Source organism: Lonchura striata, chromosome 27, assembly GCF_050655825.1.
Source record: "Lonchura striata isolate lonStrDom1 chromosome 27, ASM5065582v1, whole genome shotgun sequence".
NCBI lineage: Eukaryota > Metazoa > Chordata > Aves > Passeriformes > Estrildidae > Lonchura > Lonchura striata.
This window is the reverse complement of record NC_140729.1, coordinates 444,261-461,851: the sequence shown is the minus strand read 5'-3', so window position 1 is coordinate 461,851 and position 17,591 is coordinate 444,261. Positions and strand designations below refer to the sequence as shown.

The following is a 17,591-nucleotide window of genomic DNA, read 5'->3' as shown; positions in this document are numbered from 1 at the left end:
GCAGAGGCTTCAGCACAGGACCTGTGTTACAGTAAGACTCCAACAAGAATTTTTATCTCGCCTAACCCACTCAGCTTTCATTGAACAGTATTATTGTAGAGCTCCAAACAGAAGCCCTCTGGCACATCCCCCAAAGTCAGGAGGAAGACAAATGGCACAGCTTCTTTCCTTCCAGATGCACCTTTGTGCATCACATTAGAGAGTAATTTCTTTCAAAAAAACAGCTTTCTTTTGGATAGCAGAGCAGCTTTTCTGACTTGTCTTGTTCATTCATCAAGACCTGGCAGTATAAAGCAAACACACTTCACAAAAAGATTGCTTTGCACTCCCTTCAAGACCTCCCAGGAACACAGGTCAAACACTACCTCCGAAGTACAGCCTAACCACAAAATCTTGCTCATATTATTTGCCAATCAAGCAAGCTACAAAGTGTGAAACCATTTTATTTTGGTTTAGATAAGGTAAGTCTTCCAAGGGGAAATAATTTGATTGGAAATGTCAATCCCAAGCCCATTACAAATACATTTTTTCAGGAATTGTTTACCTCCTGGGAGCTCACGTCATGCATGGATCTTTCTCAACCTATCACTGCTCTGTTTGCTAACACGACTGAAGGATACACACAAACTCAATTCAAATTTAAAAATAAGACCTACCATAGTAACAACTGCCTTGATCATCAGAAAAGTGTAAAGAAATTGTGCAACAAGTACTTGTACTTCACAGCACCAGAAAATTCTGCCCAGGTTACCAGATACAGGGAGCCAAGGCAACAGTTAATTCTGGCAGGCCTTTACTGCCAGAGAGCCTGCAGTGTTACTGTGGTTTGTATCCATGAACAGGTCCTGCTTTGGACATATGGAAGTGGATCACATATCAAAAGTAAGAATTAGGGAGAAAAACCTTACTCAGTAGAAAGTTAGCCCAATATATAAAAAACATACAAACATTTAAACAGTTTAGAGGCAGCAAGAACAGGAATGATAAAGATTCCTGCCAAGGTGGCCGTTAACAACATTGTCTTTTCCCCCCCACCTTGTTTTGCACCTGCATCTATTAAACTGGTGGATGTGCTGCCTCAGCCGGCTGACAAACACATGGACATATGCAGCAACTTAAAAGCCTGCAAGCTTATTAATACAGTCAACAAACAAATATACAGAACTTTTACTGAGGGAAAAAGAATTTCACAAGAAAACCAGAACCCAGAAGTTCCAAGAGGCTCAGCACGTCTCTGCATTTTAGAGTCTTGAGAGACAGGAGACCCCTGCCATCGATTTTTGTAAGAGTTTCTTGTAACAGTAGATGCAAAGCAACAACAGATACTGGCCACTTGACTGGTGATGTTCTTACTTTAGAGGGGAGGGGGAACGACTCAGCCCTGTCTCGCTGTGCACGAGGCTGCAAAGTTAGACTCTGAGGATCTCCAGGCAGTTGTTGTAGCAGATGGCTATCCAGTCTGGCTGGGTGGATGCCCACTGTACATTGTTGATCTCTCCCTCGGCTGTGTAGGCCAGGATGGGGTCCTCAATGGCACGAGGCATTTGCTGGATGTCCCAGATGAGAGCCTGGTGATCATCCGCTGCACACAGACAACAAATGCAAGTACAGTCAGGGTGGAACAGTATCTCCATACGTGCCTACTACAGGCTGTAGCCTGAGGAGCCAGGTAAGACATGGCTGATCCATATTCAAGCGGATACAACACAATTATGCTCCTTGGATCATTATACAATATCCTAGACTCAGCTGATAAGCGAATGACCAGTGGAACGCATAACAGCAGAAAACGTTTAAGAACTGCATTACAAAAAAGCTAAGGAGCATTAAAATAACAGGAGCTTAGCCAGAGCCAATGCACAGTTTGAGTACTGGGCTCACCACTTCCACACAATAAACTCTAGTAGGTGTCTATTTCTGTAACATTTTAGGAAGGTCACCTAATAAAGAGTTTCTAAATTGCAAGTATTCTTTAGCAATAGGCAGGCAGAGAATTGCATAAACTTCAGAATGAAGAGGATTTTGCAAATGCAGTGGAAGACTCCGAGATTCCCCTGTAGGTCACACTTACCTGCTGTACAGATGTGGCAGGAAGAGTGAGGTGCCCAGGCAATTCCATTTACACATGCTCTGTGGTTGTTTAACCTGGCAACAGGGGTGCAGGGAACTCTGACATCTAGAATCACAACCTTCAGAAAAAAAACCGGCTACATTAATAAACTGCATTTTAAAACATTTATTCAAAATACAAAATATTTTGAGGTAAAGCTATAAACATGGCTCTTTCCTAAAGGATGTGGTAGGTAAGCAAGCCCTGCTCCTAAACAAAGCTTCCAGTTGGTCAGTGTGCCACGTGTCTCAAAAGAAGTCAGACTTCAGAGGGGTCTTGTGAGTCAGGCCACAGTGGCAAACAATATGTGCTTCCCTGAAGCAGCCTTGCTAACAAACTAAAACTGGACTGCAAAAGAACAAAGTGACTCAAACAGCTGCAGGTAAGATATTATGTGAAAATTATTACCCAACTGCTCACAGACTCCTCTTAAAAATCAGCTGAAATATATACAAGCCATAAAGCTCAAATCTATAACGCCAAAGTCACTTCTTTAACTTCTCAGTACACTAAGAACTGGTCCTTAATCAAACTTTGGCTACTGACAGTGCCCCCTTACTGTAAATACCGGGGTATAAATGAGTATCAAACCACCTGCCCCAGAAAATCACCATCAGCATCTAGGGGAGAGGTGCTGCTGCCTCACCTCCATGCCGTCCATGGCCATTGTGGCGAGATAGTTGGGGTCCTGCTTGTTCCAGCAGAGCCGCAGCAGCGGGTGGTGCTGGGGGTCCTCGTAGATGATGGTGCTGTGCTCCAGGTGCCTCAGGTCAAACATCCTCACTGAGCCGTCGGCGCCCACCGAGGCAAACATGTCCCTGCCGCCGCCCGCACGGCTGAAGGCGATGTCGTACACCTGCCACACAGCATGGCACAGCTGGCATGGCACAGCACAGCACGGCTGGCATGGCACAGCACAGCACAGCTGGCATGGCACAGCACAGCACAGCTGGCATGGCACAGCACGGCACGGCTGGCACGGGCTGGGGGCTGTGCACACGCCACGGCCTCCCAGCACTTTGTGCTCCCTGCAACTGCTTAGCCACTCACCAAAAGGAGGAAATACACACTTATGGAGATTTAGTATCACTCACTGAAATGAAAACGTATCTGTTTCCCAGACTTGGGGTTTTTTACATTAGTTGTTGAGAAGTAAAATGTTAAAATGAAATAATTTTGCAGGCTGTTTATTGACTTTGATATGAAATTGATTTAAAATCTAATTTGATGTTTTACCTCATTTTTCTACAATATTTTGGAGGCCAATCTGTTAAAACAAGTATGTTTGGAAGTCAAGGGTCTATGATAAGTAAAAAGAATTGTTTCAATAGCCAGAAATATTTAGGTACTCAAAACTGTATATAGTTTTAGAAAAATGTATACAAACTTACATAAATTATCTTTTTGAATCATTAAATTGCTCAAGAAGAAAAAAAAGGAAAAGTTCTGTTTCTTTTCTACTGCTTTTAAAAGATACAATGTAAACAATCAAAACCCCGCATCACCTCTTTGTCATGTGCAATAAGCTGGGTCTTCACGTGGCCAGACACCAAATTTACTCTTCCCAGAACCTGTCCTGTCTCCAGACCCCAAATAGTGCAGGTTGTGTCAATACTAGAGGTACCTGAAACAAAACCACTTCTATTAGCAAAATTAATATAGTCACAAAGGATTTTATCACCTCCTGGCTTAATGTAACATCCCCCAACATCTACAGATCAAAATAGCCATGAGAACAGCACAGAACTCAAATCAAGAATGTCAAACAGACAGCAGTCTTCCATGCATTTAAATGACCCGAACCTTTTAGCTGCAGAAATAGCCTTCCACACAGGAATAAAGTGTAAATAGCTCATGTCTGCTTCAATCTATTCCGAAGCCTGATGCAACTCTGAGATCAGCTTTCCCATCCTGTACATCTCTTGTGTATGCTGAACCCCAAATTCAATCAGTGTTTGATGGTGTGTTATTATTAATTGATTGCTGATGTGGGCTGAAGGTGGGGTTAGCAGTAAACCTCTTAAGAGATGAGACATGTAACACACAAAAAATAAATAATGCAGTAAATAATTACTAGGACATATTATCACTGTTAATCTCTGCGCAAATCCCCCTGACATAAATGGTTGTTCTCTTCTGGGAAACAAACCTCTGCATCAGTCATCCTGGATTCACAATTTGTCGCACAGGCTATAATTAAACCTTAAGTGTTCAGCCCCCTCCTCCAATTGAATTAAGGACTCTTGGCTCTCCTCCTGCTGCTGAAATGGCTTCACAAAATACACAGCTCAGTGCACAGTTTTAAATCCACTCCAGAACACTCTGAAATAAGTCACAGAGTGGATGGACATCCTTACTCAGAGCTGCAACAACAGCTCACCGGCCCTGAAGGCCAAGACTCCCTATCCCCAAATGTTCCTAGCCCAACCTGAGTGACCCAATCTGCATGAACAGGGCACCTTTCAATGAAAAGGAAAGTCCCCATGAGATGATTGTTTTCATTGTTTAATGTAAAACAACAGCAGTTTCTATGATGCAGCAGCCTGTGATTAATTATCATATCTACCAGCTGACATGCAGTGACACAACAGCAGTTACAGCCCAGACTTCATCAGATTCAATTACAAAGTGTGCCAAAACCACAGCATTTTGTCAGTCCCACCTAACAGGTAAGGATCCACTTCATTCCAGTCAAATGATGTCAGTGGAGCACAGAAATCTGAGTTCTTGTTGTTGTTCAGCAAACACTCCAGCCGGGTCTCAGTTTCACCCACCTTCAGAGAAAATAAAACATCTGATTTAAAAAGCAACATCACCTGACTTGTTTCCCTGGCACAAAACATTAGGAGTTATTCCTAGGTTTCTTTCCTCTCAGCTTTACATCCTAAAGCTCTGGAAAACACAGCCACCAGCTCCATTTTCAATAAGCTGATTAAAACAGCAATTGCCATGATCATTCTGCTTCTCTTATAGTCTTCATAGTCACATTACTGCAGTCAAGAAAATCTTGAGTGAAAAGGAGATCAATATATAACACAATTCAGTTCATGATTCATCTTTTCCTAGGGAGGATTTACTCACTCTCCACACTCGCAGGTAGTCACCACTGGTGGCCAACAGGTCTGGGTAGACTCCCTTGGTGTCTGGGATCCACATCAGCTTTGTGGTGGGGTAGGGGTGATCAAAGGTGTTCCTGCAAATGAATTCTGAGCTCTCTTCATCCAAACCAACAAGCTGCACCTGTGAGAAACCATATTTAAAATAAAGCATTTTATCAAAATACTAATTTCTACTGACAGCATTAAGACTGAGTGTGTTTCAGGACATTTTCTGTCACCTCAAGGACAACATAAAAGGATCATCATGTCAATGAAATGAGAAATCGTTAAAGCGCTGCTGGGGCATAGAAGTAAAGAGAATATCCATAATCACACAGTGCTTTGATTTGAAGAGATGATCCCAAATGAACTGAATCCAATCCTAAAGGATTAAAGACCACCCTTCTCTTTTCCACATCACAAAGGCCAGTTTAAATCACAGCCTTAAACTGCACAAACATTATTCTAATTCATCCTTAACTGAACTAATGCTGATAATGTCATCTTCAGAGAGCAGAACAGGCTGTAGTTTGCACAATTAAAGTGCATTTTATGGAATTCTTGGCCATAACCGTGCAGATTGTGATGGATCATGTCAGGTAGCTGGCAAGCTTTTTCAGCACCACATGACCCAAAATGTCCTGTCACAAGTGCATGAAGAATTCATAAATTAAACACATCAGAGAGGGAGAAAGTAAAACAGAATTCAAACTTAAAAAAAAACATAGAGGAGCTAAAATGGTTACATAATTATTCAAATGTTTTGTGTGAACAGACCAAGAAAGCACGTCTGCTGAAAGACTCTAGGTAACTGAATTCCAAATTAGAATATTTGCACAATGATGTGTCAGGGGAAGGGCTAGACTTGCCCCATTGTGAGACTGATGCAAAACAGAGCAAACAAGAAGTTATCTCCACACAGCCTGGTCATGACAACAACTGAAGTAATGCTTGGAGTCCCAGACATGATGTTATTAAAAAAATACTGATATGTCAGGAAGTGTGCAGAGAACAAAAGGTGCTGGGAGGACTTGTTTAACCTGCAGTGACTATGGGACCTAAACAGGATGAAAGTCCCACTGTGTAAAATGCTGCTCAAACACAAACATTATGGGGACAACTCACTGCAATTAATTTGTAAGCTGCTCACAGTAGGAATTTCCTAGTACTTTCCACACAGCAGCTTCCTCCTGGGAATAGTAGCTTAATGGACTTTTTCTAAGATGTTTATCTGAAAAAATCCTAAATTTATGCTTATCCTGGGATAAGCAATTTGTCTAATAAACGACACATTTCAGCTAATGGGAAATTTATCATATTTTTCACCCGTAACAGAAAATCAACAAATACTTCAGTTGATCTTAAAAATCTAATTAATTTGCAGTTTTATGAGCTCATTTAGAGATTCTCTTAAATGCAAAGCTTTGCCCCACCCTCCACAATGAGATGCTCCATCCTTTCCATCTCATAACAAAAAGATGCAGCCAAATATGCTTCCAAAAACTGAAACACAGCCTGTCTTGCCCTCTCTATTATAGCTACTCCTTACTATCCTTCATATCCTAGTATAAATCAGTCAAAAATCTCCCAGACTTCTGAAGTGATTGACAAATAGCTTTCTAACTCCTTTAGGGATCAGAAGTATTCAGCAGATTTTACAAAGGAAGCAAATTGTCCATGGTGATAAAAGATCTTATGGCAAGGTTAGGATCATAAGACAAATGACCTCTAATAATTTCTCCCTTGCTTATGTTTTTTTGCCACTCAACATGATTGTAATAATCCTACACAAAACAATCAACATCCTCTCCAGAAGCAAATCTCAAAGAGCAAAGGATCCCCTTTCACTGGTGTTAATGTAAATATTCCTGTACTGCATAATCACATTTAACCCCTCCTCAGACCTTAAGATGAAGCAATTCAGCAATCCAGTAGCTCTGATCTTTGCCATGTGTAGGTGCAGGCCAGGTTGGAGAACAGGAATTGTACTATCACTAGCAGAGGTGCTGCAGCTCAGGGGCCTGCCCAGCGCCCAGAGCAGGAGCAGCTGGCAGTGACTGCGAGGGGGAGGCAGGCACTGCTCTGCTGGGAGCAGCAGGAATGCTTGAGAAACTCTGCAAGTTCAGAGCTGTGACTCTTCTCTCGGGACTTGATCACACACAGTCATCACAGAACCCCTCCACTCAGCCTCTCGTGCAGGCTGAACACGAGGGGATGGAACATGGAATTATTTCTAGGATGCCAATTACATCAGAGCCCTCTCTCTCTCCCTTCTGCACATGAGGCAAGAATGCTGCTGCACAAAGGAGTGCCTGAGGTCCAGCCCAGGTAAGACTGAGGTAATACCTAAGGGAAAGTAACTGTCAGTCTGGATACAATTTGAACCATTCTACATCTCCCTGTAAGTCTTTCCAGAGAGAAAACCAGGATCAGCGTGTTCAGCCTCAACTAGTTTTGTGATTTTGCCATGCCAGTAGCTAGGAATGCTAAATATTTATTTGTCGTTCCAACACTTCAATATAGGAAAATCCATACCTAATTTTAGCATATTATAATCCAAGCACTTATCAACATAAAGCATATTTGCAACAGTGCATGTGAGTAAAGAACCACCTTTAATCAGCATTCCTTAAGTTCTAAAAAAATCCTATCTCTAACTTGATACAAAAGAATCAGACGGAACTATGATGCAGAATTTGGTAACGGCTTCTTTTTCTTATATGGTTGGAGGAACAGTGAAGTAAGTCCACAGCAGTTTGAAAACCTCCTTAACTTTAGTCTAATTTATAACTACCTAAAATGACATTTCACGATTATTTTACAATCAGAAAGATGCCACTGCACCAATTAATCTCCAGCGTTCAATCAATTTTTCTTTGCAGTGCAGGATCTTAAGAGAACAAATGACCTTCCTGCAGAAGAACTGCCCTGAACCCTCTCTCTCTGGGGCACTGCTTGGGAGGATGTGGAAATCTGGGAAGCATCTGGTCAGGGCCTGTCGGTGCGCTCCAGTGCCAGGAGCCAGCTGTGTACAGCACAACCTCTACAGAGGCACGTCCCCAAGACAACTTTCTGACTGTATTTTCCACAATCTCCATTAAACACCTTGACAAGGCTACACGGCTACATGATATAAACCAAGCTCTGTGAGCAAACCTTCAGTTTCACAAGAATTTCAGGATGCTCTATAACTTCATCCATCTTCTCATCTCTCTTTGATTTCTAAGTAATTCATTATACCAGACCAGCACCTTGAAGGTGTTCAGAAGTGACTGCACATGTGTTCTGAGCGATGAACTGGTCTCTGTTACTGGTGTGACATTCTTCACTCAGACTTTGCAGTGAAACACTGAAGATACAATCTCATGCCTCATTACACCCTTGTTCTCAGGGAAAAGTACTGAGGAATCAATACTGAGAGGTGTTTATATAGTTATGAAAAAAGTTACCACACTCAAGTCCTCCACAGCAAGAAAGTACATGAGAACAGCACATTCCCAACACAGTCTCAGACACCCTGTACATCACAGGGAGTGGAAGGGAACTCTCCAGTCCAATCCCCCTTTCTAGGCAGAGTAACCTGGATCAAGTGACACAGGAATACATCCAGGTGGGTTTGGAATGTCACAGGAAAGGGAGACTCCAAAAGCTGCTTGACCAACCTGTTCCACTGCTCTGCCACCCTCCATGGAAAGAAGTTCATCACATTGAGGTGGAACTTCTTTATAGCTATATGCATATATATGTACTGGCCACAAACTTTCCTTTGTGCAAATTGAGCAAAAAGCCAGATATGCCCAACCAGATATGCCCAAGCCAGGGGAAATAATTTTATTTCTATAGCAGCAGCAACCAGACCCATATCATACCTTTAGTTTCCAGCTCTTTACATCACAGAGAACTCATAGCACGCGGTGCTTATGTGATCGAAGCCAACACAATCGTTAATTCCGAAGATCAGAGGTCACGAGAAGCCTGCAGCAGCGTTATCCCAGAACCAGCAGCCCCCAGGGCTCTTCCCTGTGTCCCTCACCCCGGGTTAGCAGAGACCAGCCTGACGTGGTCCAGGCCTGCATTGGGGGTCCCTGACCGCTCTGGCCGTGAGGCGCCCCCGCTCACCCAGCCTCGTTCTGCCCCAGCCCCTGTGCCCACCCTGCCCACCTTGTTGTTGTACTCCTCCACGAAGCTGCCCAGCGCCAGGCGAAACCGCTTGTCGGGCCGGACACTCCAGTTCATGGCGTACACGGTCCAGGGCGCCTCGTATTTATAGATCTCCTTCCGCTTCCCGTGCAGCGACATGGCTGGGCCGTGGGGGCCGCGGGCCGGGCCCAGGCAGCCTGCGGGGGGACCCGGCCGGAGGGAGCGGGGAGGCGGCGCGGGCCGGGGGGCGCCTCAGCGCGGCCCCGGGACAGGAGCGGACGGGGCACGGCGCGGCCCCCGGGGTGCCGGGGAGCGGGGAAGGCTCGGCTCGCCCTCGGGGCGGCGGGGAGGCGCGGCTCGGCCCCGGGGAACGGCTCGGCCCCGGTGCCGGCCCAGACCCGGCAGCGGCGGCGGCGCTGCTGAGGCCGTGCGGGACGCGGCCCCTCACACAACGGGAACGGAAGCCACGCGGGGAGCGCCGCCCACTGCGCGCGGGTTGGGCGTCTCGACTGTCACTCAGAGCGGCGGCTGCCTATTGGGCGATCTGCCTGTGCGCTCAGCCCGCCTCGGCTTTCTATTGGCCGTTTGGCCCTTCACTCCAGACGGACGGTCGCACTCCGGCTGGGGTAACCTACGGCTGCGCTTGGCCCCGCCCGGGGGGGGCGGGCGCGCTCGTTGTCGACATCTTATTGGCTGGCCGGGGTCGCATTAACTAGAGGCGGGACCTTGGGCCCTTAGCGGTGATCGATTGGCTGGAAGCGATGTCAGTCACGCCAGCCCGAGGCGGGTGGGGCCGCTTCAGGCTCTCGTGTGTCGAGGGTTCGAGCCCCGCCTCGGCCGAGTGGCGGACGGGCCCGCGTTTAATCTCTAATTAACAAGCAGTTCATTATGGTGCTTTTCTGGGAGCAGCCCTGGCGCGTACTGGCAAAAGGGGTGCAGCCGGCTGCCCAGGGAGCTGCTCGCTGTGCCCGGCACGCCGCTCGAGGCGCAGCGAGGCTGGCCGGACCCGCCGCGGGCTGCGCGGCCGGCCGGGGTCGGGGATGTGCGGTCCCGGCTCCAGCCCCCGCAGCTCCGTGCCCGCTCGGCGCGCTGCGGGGCCGCTTTGGGCAGCGCCGTGCTCCTTGCAGGGCTACCCGCTGCAAGCACCGCTGCTCTGGGCTCTGCCCGAGTTGTGGTTGAGAGATCATTTCTCGTATGCAGCTGCCTGGGCTCGCAGAAAAGCTTTTCCAAATGTCCTTTCGGGAAGGGATTGCTCGGCGAAGCCTCCGCAGGCTCCACCCTTGAGCTGACTGCGCATAGCCCCACACTCCTTGGATGAGGTCACCGGGCTTTGACCACAGCCTTTTTGGGGCGACGATGCCCGGGATGAACTCATGGATGCTCCCAACGAACACAGCTGTAATTCACCTTAGGTGCCAAAAACATCTTTATTAGCAAAGTGTACACTAAAACTCCAGAGAAAGAGATGCTCACAGTTTGACTACTCTCAGAGGGAGCTCGATACAATACTGGAGCTGGCGGTCTAGGACTATCACAGCATCTACCCGAGTGGCGAGCGGCAGCGCTACGTGGGCTTCTCCTACGGGAATGCTGCGGAGTCTGCCGGGAGAAGGGGTGGGCAGGAGGAAGCACCTATTGAACCTTTATCAAAAGAGGGAGGCTGGGAGGGAGGACTGGACACGGGGTGTCTGGGGCTTCTCAGCTTCCTGGGATTGTGCTTTTGAATTTTGTGCTTTATGCCCAGGCCAGTGGCGACTTGGAGTTACCTGGTGAGCTGTGGGATGCGTGTTGGGGTTTGCAAGGTGTGATCAGCCTTGCTGGAGAAGTCAGTGCTCTGGGACTCGTGCTGAAGCAGGCTGAGGTGGCAGGGGATGTTGGCCCTTCACTTCTCAGTGGCAATCAAGTCGGACAAACTTCTGTCCTCTGTCCTTGTCCTGGGCTTGCCACCTGCAGTTTCCCCTGGACCACACCGTGGAGATCCCACAGTCCTATGGTGACCACCCTTCTGTAGTGCCTGCAGGCTCTGCTGGGCTGAGCCTTGTACCAACACAGTGTTCCCTGCTCCCGAGGATTCCAACACAGCCTCGCAGCCCAGAGCCCTGGATCGGCTCTCCTGCGGTTGCTGTGGCTCGCTTGGCTTGTGCCCTTCTCGAGAAGAAGCCTTGGCAAGGAGGAGGTGGTGGGAACCACGTGGCCTAACCAGCTCGATGGTGGCTGTAAGAGCTGTTCTAGGTTCACTCTAATGTGCAAATGAAATCTACTCTATTGGGAACCTCTGGAAAACATTGGCCTTGGAAGCCAGCCACTCTATACTTCCTGTCATGGTGGCAGAAGATAGCTACAAATTATACCCCTGAGCCAATGGCATTGTCCAATGTTTTACCCTTGCAGTCAAAACCAACATCAACTGACCGGGTCTGCAGCTGAGGTTCCTCTTGACTCGCCCTGCAGCCCCCACGTCTCTAACTTCCAGGAAGCACGGGGTCGGAGAGGTGTCTCTGAATGTCCTGGTGCTCGGAAGATGCCTCCAAATGCTCAGGGAGGGAAGGGAAACGAGAGCCCCTCAAGAGTCCCTGGGCGCTTGGTGCCCTTTGGTGGGGAGGCTCTGGGTTCAGGAGAGGTGGCGAGGGGTGCTCCTGCTCAGAGTAGACCGTCATGGTTTTGTCGGATGACACCGACAGCTGCATCCCGCTTGACAAGGAGTCCCTGGATTTCAAGTGGAACTTTTCTACCTCCGTGTAGCTCGGGCTCTGGTGGGAAATGAGGAATTGTGTGGGTGATGGTAAAAGCAAAACGAAGTAGGCATACTCTCTCCTCATCAACCTTGGAGCCTCATCAGCTCCAAGCCCCAAAATGTTATTTTTCACTTGAGAAAGTCTCAGAGCAGAGAAACCCCCTTCCTTCCCCACTGATGGGCAGCCTGGCAGCGTTGGGGATGGCAGCGGTGCCCCAAAACCAGTGGTGCACTGGGCAGATCTGCTCCCAGGGCAAGACGCCGTGGCTTTGCCGGGACCCATCAGTGTTTGGCTGTGCCTTGCCTGGCGAGAACTCGGGGCTGAAGGAGCCTGGTGGGGGCTGAGCCAGCAGGGCTGACCTTACCTGCTCCTGGGTCGGCAGCTCCTGGTCCTGCAGAGGCGCACAGGGGCCGAGCGGCTCCAGGCTCCGCGGGACGATGCCGTACATGGCCAGGCTGTGGGAGCTCGGCGAGATGGGGCTGTACGCGGGTGGCACTTGGGACAGCTGGCGCTGCAGGAGCTGCAGGATTATATGAATGTCTGACGACATCCTGGACTCCAGCCTGGGGACAGAGCAGCCTGGCGTCAGCGCAGGGAACCCTTTTGCATCCTGCAGCTGGGCAGGGGAGGCGCCGGGAGGAGGTGCCGATCCCGCTACCCCAGGGCAGTGATGCTTTCCCTGCTGCTTGTTGAGGTTTTTAGAGAGCTTCAAACCGGCACTACCAGAGAGAGATCAATCCTGCCATCTCTCTCCTGCCACACTCAATCATCCTCTGCCCAATTTTATGTGGAGCCAAACTGGGATCTGGAGCAGGGATTTGAAAAAAGCTAAATTACCCTGGAGGGGGGAAAAGATTGCAATGGTTAGTTTTAATCTGGATCAATTCTCCAGGCCAGCTGCCTGTTCTGACAGATGGAGCAAGGCAGGTTAGTGCCAACCACTTTTAACTCAGGAACAGAAGAAAACAGTAAAGCAGAAGTCTATTCTTTCTGCCATGTGAACAGCACTTGCAGGAGTGGGCACAGCCACACTTGCAGAACACAGTCCCACTTGCAGGACACAGTCACAGCGTCACTGACAGAGTGGGCAGATCTGTCCCCCAGTGCAGTAGGATGGTGCACTGAAGAGACACCTAAACTCAAGTGTGTGCTGAAATGAGCTTAACAAGGGCAGCAGAACCCACAGTGTCAGCCCCTCATGTGTGCTGCCTGGGGACATTAAACCTGCACCTCCAGTGTGGGCTCTTCCTTCTTCAAAAATCACAGAACAGTTGGGGTTGAAAGGGATCTTAAAGCTCATCCAGTCCCATCCCCAGCCATGGGCAGGGACACCTGCCATTAGAGTAGGTTGCTCCAAGCCCCTTCCAACCTGACATAGAAGACTTCAGGGATGGGGCAGCCACAGCTGCTCTGGGCACCCTGTGGCAGGTCTCAACCCCCTCACAGGGAAGGATTTTTTCCTAGAAATCAATCTAAGCCTACTCTCTGTCAGTTTGAAAAATCATGTATTTTTCTTATTTAGAGGCCAATGATGGCCATGAGGCTCATTTGCTCAAGCAAGAAGATGCTTGTAGTTCTTTGCAGCAGGAAGAGGGGACCTGCAAAGGGCTCCAGTTTTGCCTGTGGATGGTTTAGTATCTGCAGTTGCATTGCGTTTGGAAGCCATGGCAAAGTGACAGATCTCGAGTGGCACTGTGGGAGATCCTGGAGGTGGTGACAGATGCCAAGGGTGGTGACACAGCAGCAGATGAGGGGCTGGGCCGCAGCCAGGGTCAGGATTTGTCCTTTGAGAAGCCGCTGCCTTTGCAAAGCACTCCCACCCCCTCCCCAGGAATGCAGTGTCCCAGGCGTCAGGATGTGGTGTTGCTGCACACAGAGCCCACTGCAGCCACCTCTAGAAAGCAGAAGGTGATGGCCCAGAGTCCTCCAGGCCCTCTCCAACCCTGCCTACCTGCTGAGCTGGGCCTGCAGGAGCTCCAGCCTGGACTCGATCTGCCCTGGCCTGCAGTCTCCGTGCAGGGGCACGTCCTGCGAGCTGTGCACCAGCGAGATGTGCTGCAGAGGCTCCGCAGGGCGCGTCGGCTGCCGGTCCTCCCAGAAGGTGAACATGTTTGGAATGTCCAGGGGAGTGGCTGGAAGGAGAGGAGACATCTCAGGAGCCATCCCAACACATGTGGAGAACCATCCCAACACATGTGGAGAGCCATCAGCCGCACACATGGACAGCCACCACCCTGACATACATGGAGTGGCACAGGAGGGGCAGAGCAGATCCAGCTGGGGACAAAAGGCAGCAAAGACCTTTGGCCTTGGAGGGTGGCTCCCCTCAAATGCACATGAGCAGCTTGGTCCAGCTCCAAGGCACGGCCACCATACCCAGGCATCTCTCAGCACCCTCCTGGCAGCTCTGCCTGCAGCCCTAGGTACCTGTGTAGGACTGGCTGCTCTCCGCTGCCTGCTTGCTGACCTCCGTGTCGCCGGTGCTGGTGGTGATGAGGCTGAGCGAAGGCAGAGCAAAGTCATCCTTTTTGGGTTTAGGGAAGGGCTCAGCTTTCACAGGGCTGCTGGTCTTGGCCTCATCGTCACTGGCCTGGGAGCAGGGAGAGGTGCTGCTGCCCAGGTCGTCCCACTGGTCCTTACTCAGTGGGTCCTGCGGGTTGGTGAGCTCGGAGTAGGTGTGATACTGCTCTGCATCAGAGATGCCCGTGTCTGTGTCTGTGGGACAGCACAACAGGTCAGTCTGGGGAGTACCACACATGAAATAAAAGCCCCCCATTCCCTCAGGATGTCTGTAGGGCTGGGGCACCCCAAGGGGAGGGAGAGAAGGCAGCTTGGGTGCCTGCAGGATGGTTTGCAGGGACAGAGGCACCATGAACCTCTGCTTTGGACAGCTGCCCGGGTGGTAACTAACAGTGATCCCACTCTCCTGCCTGCAGGCGGGCTCTGCAGCGCAGTGCAGCTCACCAGGCTTGTTGGGCTGGCAAGGGGAGTGCTTGCGGCGGCGAGCCCGGCGGTAGGTGCAGTCGTACTCCTCGCTGAGGGGTGAGCGGGGGACGCTGTCTGCCTGAGGAACGAGAGGGTCTGGTCATCAGGGAAAGGGGGTCGTGTCCCATCCATGCGTGCCCTGGGGGCTACAGCCCTTTCCATGGCCTCTGAAAGTGAAGTCTCTGTCTCTTCACCACTGCCCTGTCTCACCCAGTGCCTTCTGGACTGGTTTCAGAGCTCAAGGGATCCCTGAAGCTGTCCTTGCTGCTCTGAGGCTGAGGTAAGGGTGTGAGGGCCATGGGGAGGGAAGGTGCACCCTGAGAAGTGGCAGGACATCCCACAGTGGGATAGGACATGTAGGGAATTTGACTCTTGTCTATATTTCAGGTCTCTGAAAAAAAAAGTCAGGAAAGGACAAAGTTCAATCACACCATAAAAGTAGACATGTCCTGCTGTGGGGGAATCATAACTCCCTGGAGAATGCCCTGGGAAATGTGGCTTGTTGCACCTCCCGACATCCTTGCTTCAGCCCTCCTGCTTGCCAAATTTAAGCACTGCCAAATTTGCTCCCTGAGGCAGCCCTGGCACTCACATCTCGTAGGTTGAAGGTGATCTCTAGGTTGCTCCAGAAGTTGTCAGAGAAGGCTGGGTACATGTCCAAGACCTCCAGCAGGTCCTCGCGCTGGATTTTGTGCAAGTCGCAGTATGTCAGGGCCCTCACGTCAGCGTTGGACTTCCCTGGGCGGGCGTAGAGGCTGATGGGCTCCCCAAAGATGTCATTCTTCCCTGTGTCAAGAGACAGCTCATTATGGAGATGTGGGCACCCACTACTGCTCCAGCTGTTCTGGTCCAGCACCCCATACTTTGGGGCTTGTGAACAAGGGGGTGCTCAGCAACCCCAGCCCTGATTGTGTGTGTTGGGGATAACACTGTGAAAGCCACCAGTGATGGTGACACCAGGCCAGGGCAGTGGGGCATCAGTGATGGCTGGAGACTGCTGAGCCATGCTCGGCTCTCCTCACTCCTTTGTGGCTTCTCCCTGGCATCTCCCCAGGGATCCTCCTTTCCCTGTCCACTGGCGCGGGGACCCATCAGATGCTGAGGAGCAACCTTCCCTTCCCCAGTGTGTGGGGAAGTTCTCTACCCTCGCCTGCCACCCTTTGTCCACTGCTCGTTGCTCGTCGCCCTTTGCCCCTCACCCACCACCCCTTGCAAAAGGAAGGACTTTTTCACCTAGGATGGCCACCACGATGTCTTCCCGAAGGATCTCAATGGAACCTCGGGAGATGAAGTAGAGCGTGGTGAGGACATCTCCGTAGTGCACCAGGGTGTCTCCGGGCGGTGCATGAGTCGTCTTGAACTTCATGGCCAGGGCGCGCAGGCAGCCTTTGCTGGCTCCGCGGAACGCTTTGCAGTTCTGCAGCAGCGTGCGGTTCAGGTGCAGGCAGATGTCGGCCTGCAGGCAGTCGGGGAAGCCCTTCAGCACCTGTGGAGAGCCAGGGGGAGATGCCATCAGGCCACTGTCCCGGGGAGGGAATGCTGCGACAGACCTGAGAGGTTGTCTGACACTCAGCAGGAAACAAGAGGGCCAAGCAGGGAGACCGTGTGCCCGGAAAGCCAAAGGTGGGGACATTTTCCCATCCCTGGAAGTGTTCAAGGCCAGACTGGATGGGGCTTGGAGCAACCAGGTCTAGTGGAAGATGTTCTTGCTCATAGCATGGAGTGGAACAGTTTGAGCTTTGAGGTCCCTTTCAACCTTAAACCATTCTGTGATTCCATAATTTCTTTGACCTTTTGATCTTCCCTTGGTGGATTCCTGCCTACCTGCTGCTGGCTTTTACTGCTTGTAGCTGGGGACAAGAGTACTCCCAAGCAATAAATAAAAGTAACCAGTCCAATCTATTTATACCCACTGGTGGCATATCCTCTTTTTCATCTTTGCACCCACTAATCATGGATGAATGAGAGCAGAAACTGGCACAAAGAGCACAAAAACCTTAATTAAACAGCATCTGCCTGAATGCCAAGAAACAGCAGCACAGGGCAGTTGTGTGCACTGACAGCTAAATATACCTGTGCAAATACTTCATGTTGAACAAAAGCTGAATCTGAAGGTGACATCAAGGTAAAACTCACAATATGGAGAAAGCTGCTGCCACCAATGACTCACAGTGCCAAAGTGAAAACCACCTGGGTTTGGGTTTTTTTTGGAGAGCAGCATATGGCCCTGGGGTCCTCCTTGCTGTCCTCTTTGCTCACATCCTGCTGGTGGCCAAATCTGGAACAGCCAGGCTGGGGCTGGTGAGCACAACTTATTCCTGGCTTCAACCTGATCTCCCATGCTAGCATGGGAAACCAGGACGAATTGATCAGGCTGTGGGGTGATTGATGAGATCACGCTGTGTCTCTGCAGCAGCCAGCAGGAACTGGTGTGAGCGGCGGCACGGCTGAGCCACGAGCTCAGCTCTCCCGGGGGATTTGTGCCCTGGGTTTGTACGAAGCCAAGAGCACCTGTGCTTGGTA

At 50.0% G+C, this 17,591-nt stretch overlaps 2 protein-coding genes across 3 annotated transcripts in view; both read right to left on the bottom strand.

Moving 5' to 3' along the window:
- Positions 1-425: 425 nt before the first annotated feature.
- Positions 426-9,682, bottom strand: DCAF7 (DDB1 and CUL4 associated factor 7). Its single transcript, XM_021538556.3, has 7 exons — positions 9,370-9,682; positions 5,192-5,350; positions 4,773-4,884; positions 3,616-3,734; positions 2,757-2,966; positions 2,072-2,189; positions 426-1,582 (listed from the first exon to the last, which is right to left on the bottom strand). Exons 1-7 carry the CDS (start codon positions 9,505-9,507, stop codon positions 1,410-1,412), a joined length of 1,029 nt encoding a protein of 342 aa, XP_021394231.1. The 5' UTR covers positions 9,508-9,682; the 3' UTR covers positions 426-1,409.
- Positions 9,683-10,756: 1,074 nt separating this feature from the next.
- Positions 10,757-17,591, bottom strand: part of KCNH6 (potassium voltage-gated channel subfamily H member 6) — a 31,585-nt gene continuing 24,750 nt past the window's right edge. For both annotated transcript variants that reach the window (XM_085561626.1, XM_021538557.3), the window contains 7 exons: positions 16,302-16,554; positions 15,661-15,854; positions 15,048-15,147; positions 14,511-14,798; positions 14,035-14,215; positions 12,448-12,646; positions 10,757-12,098 (listed from right to left, as the gene is read on the bottom strand). In XM_085561626.1, the coding sequence (XP_085417752.1) occupies positions 11,811-12,098; positions 12,448-12,646; positions 14,035-14,215; positions 14,511-14,798; positions 15,048-15,147; positions 15,661-15,854; positions 16,302-16,554 (1,503 nt within the window). In that variant the 3' untranslated portion in view covers positions 10,757-11,810. The remainder of the gene's footprint in view (positions 12,099-12,447; positions 12,647-14,034; positions 14,216-14,510; positions 14,799-15,047; positions 15,148-15,660; positions 15,855-16,301; positions 16,555-17,591) is intronic.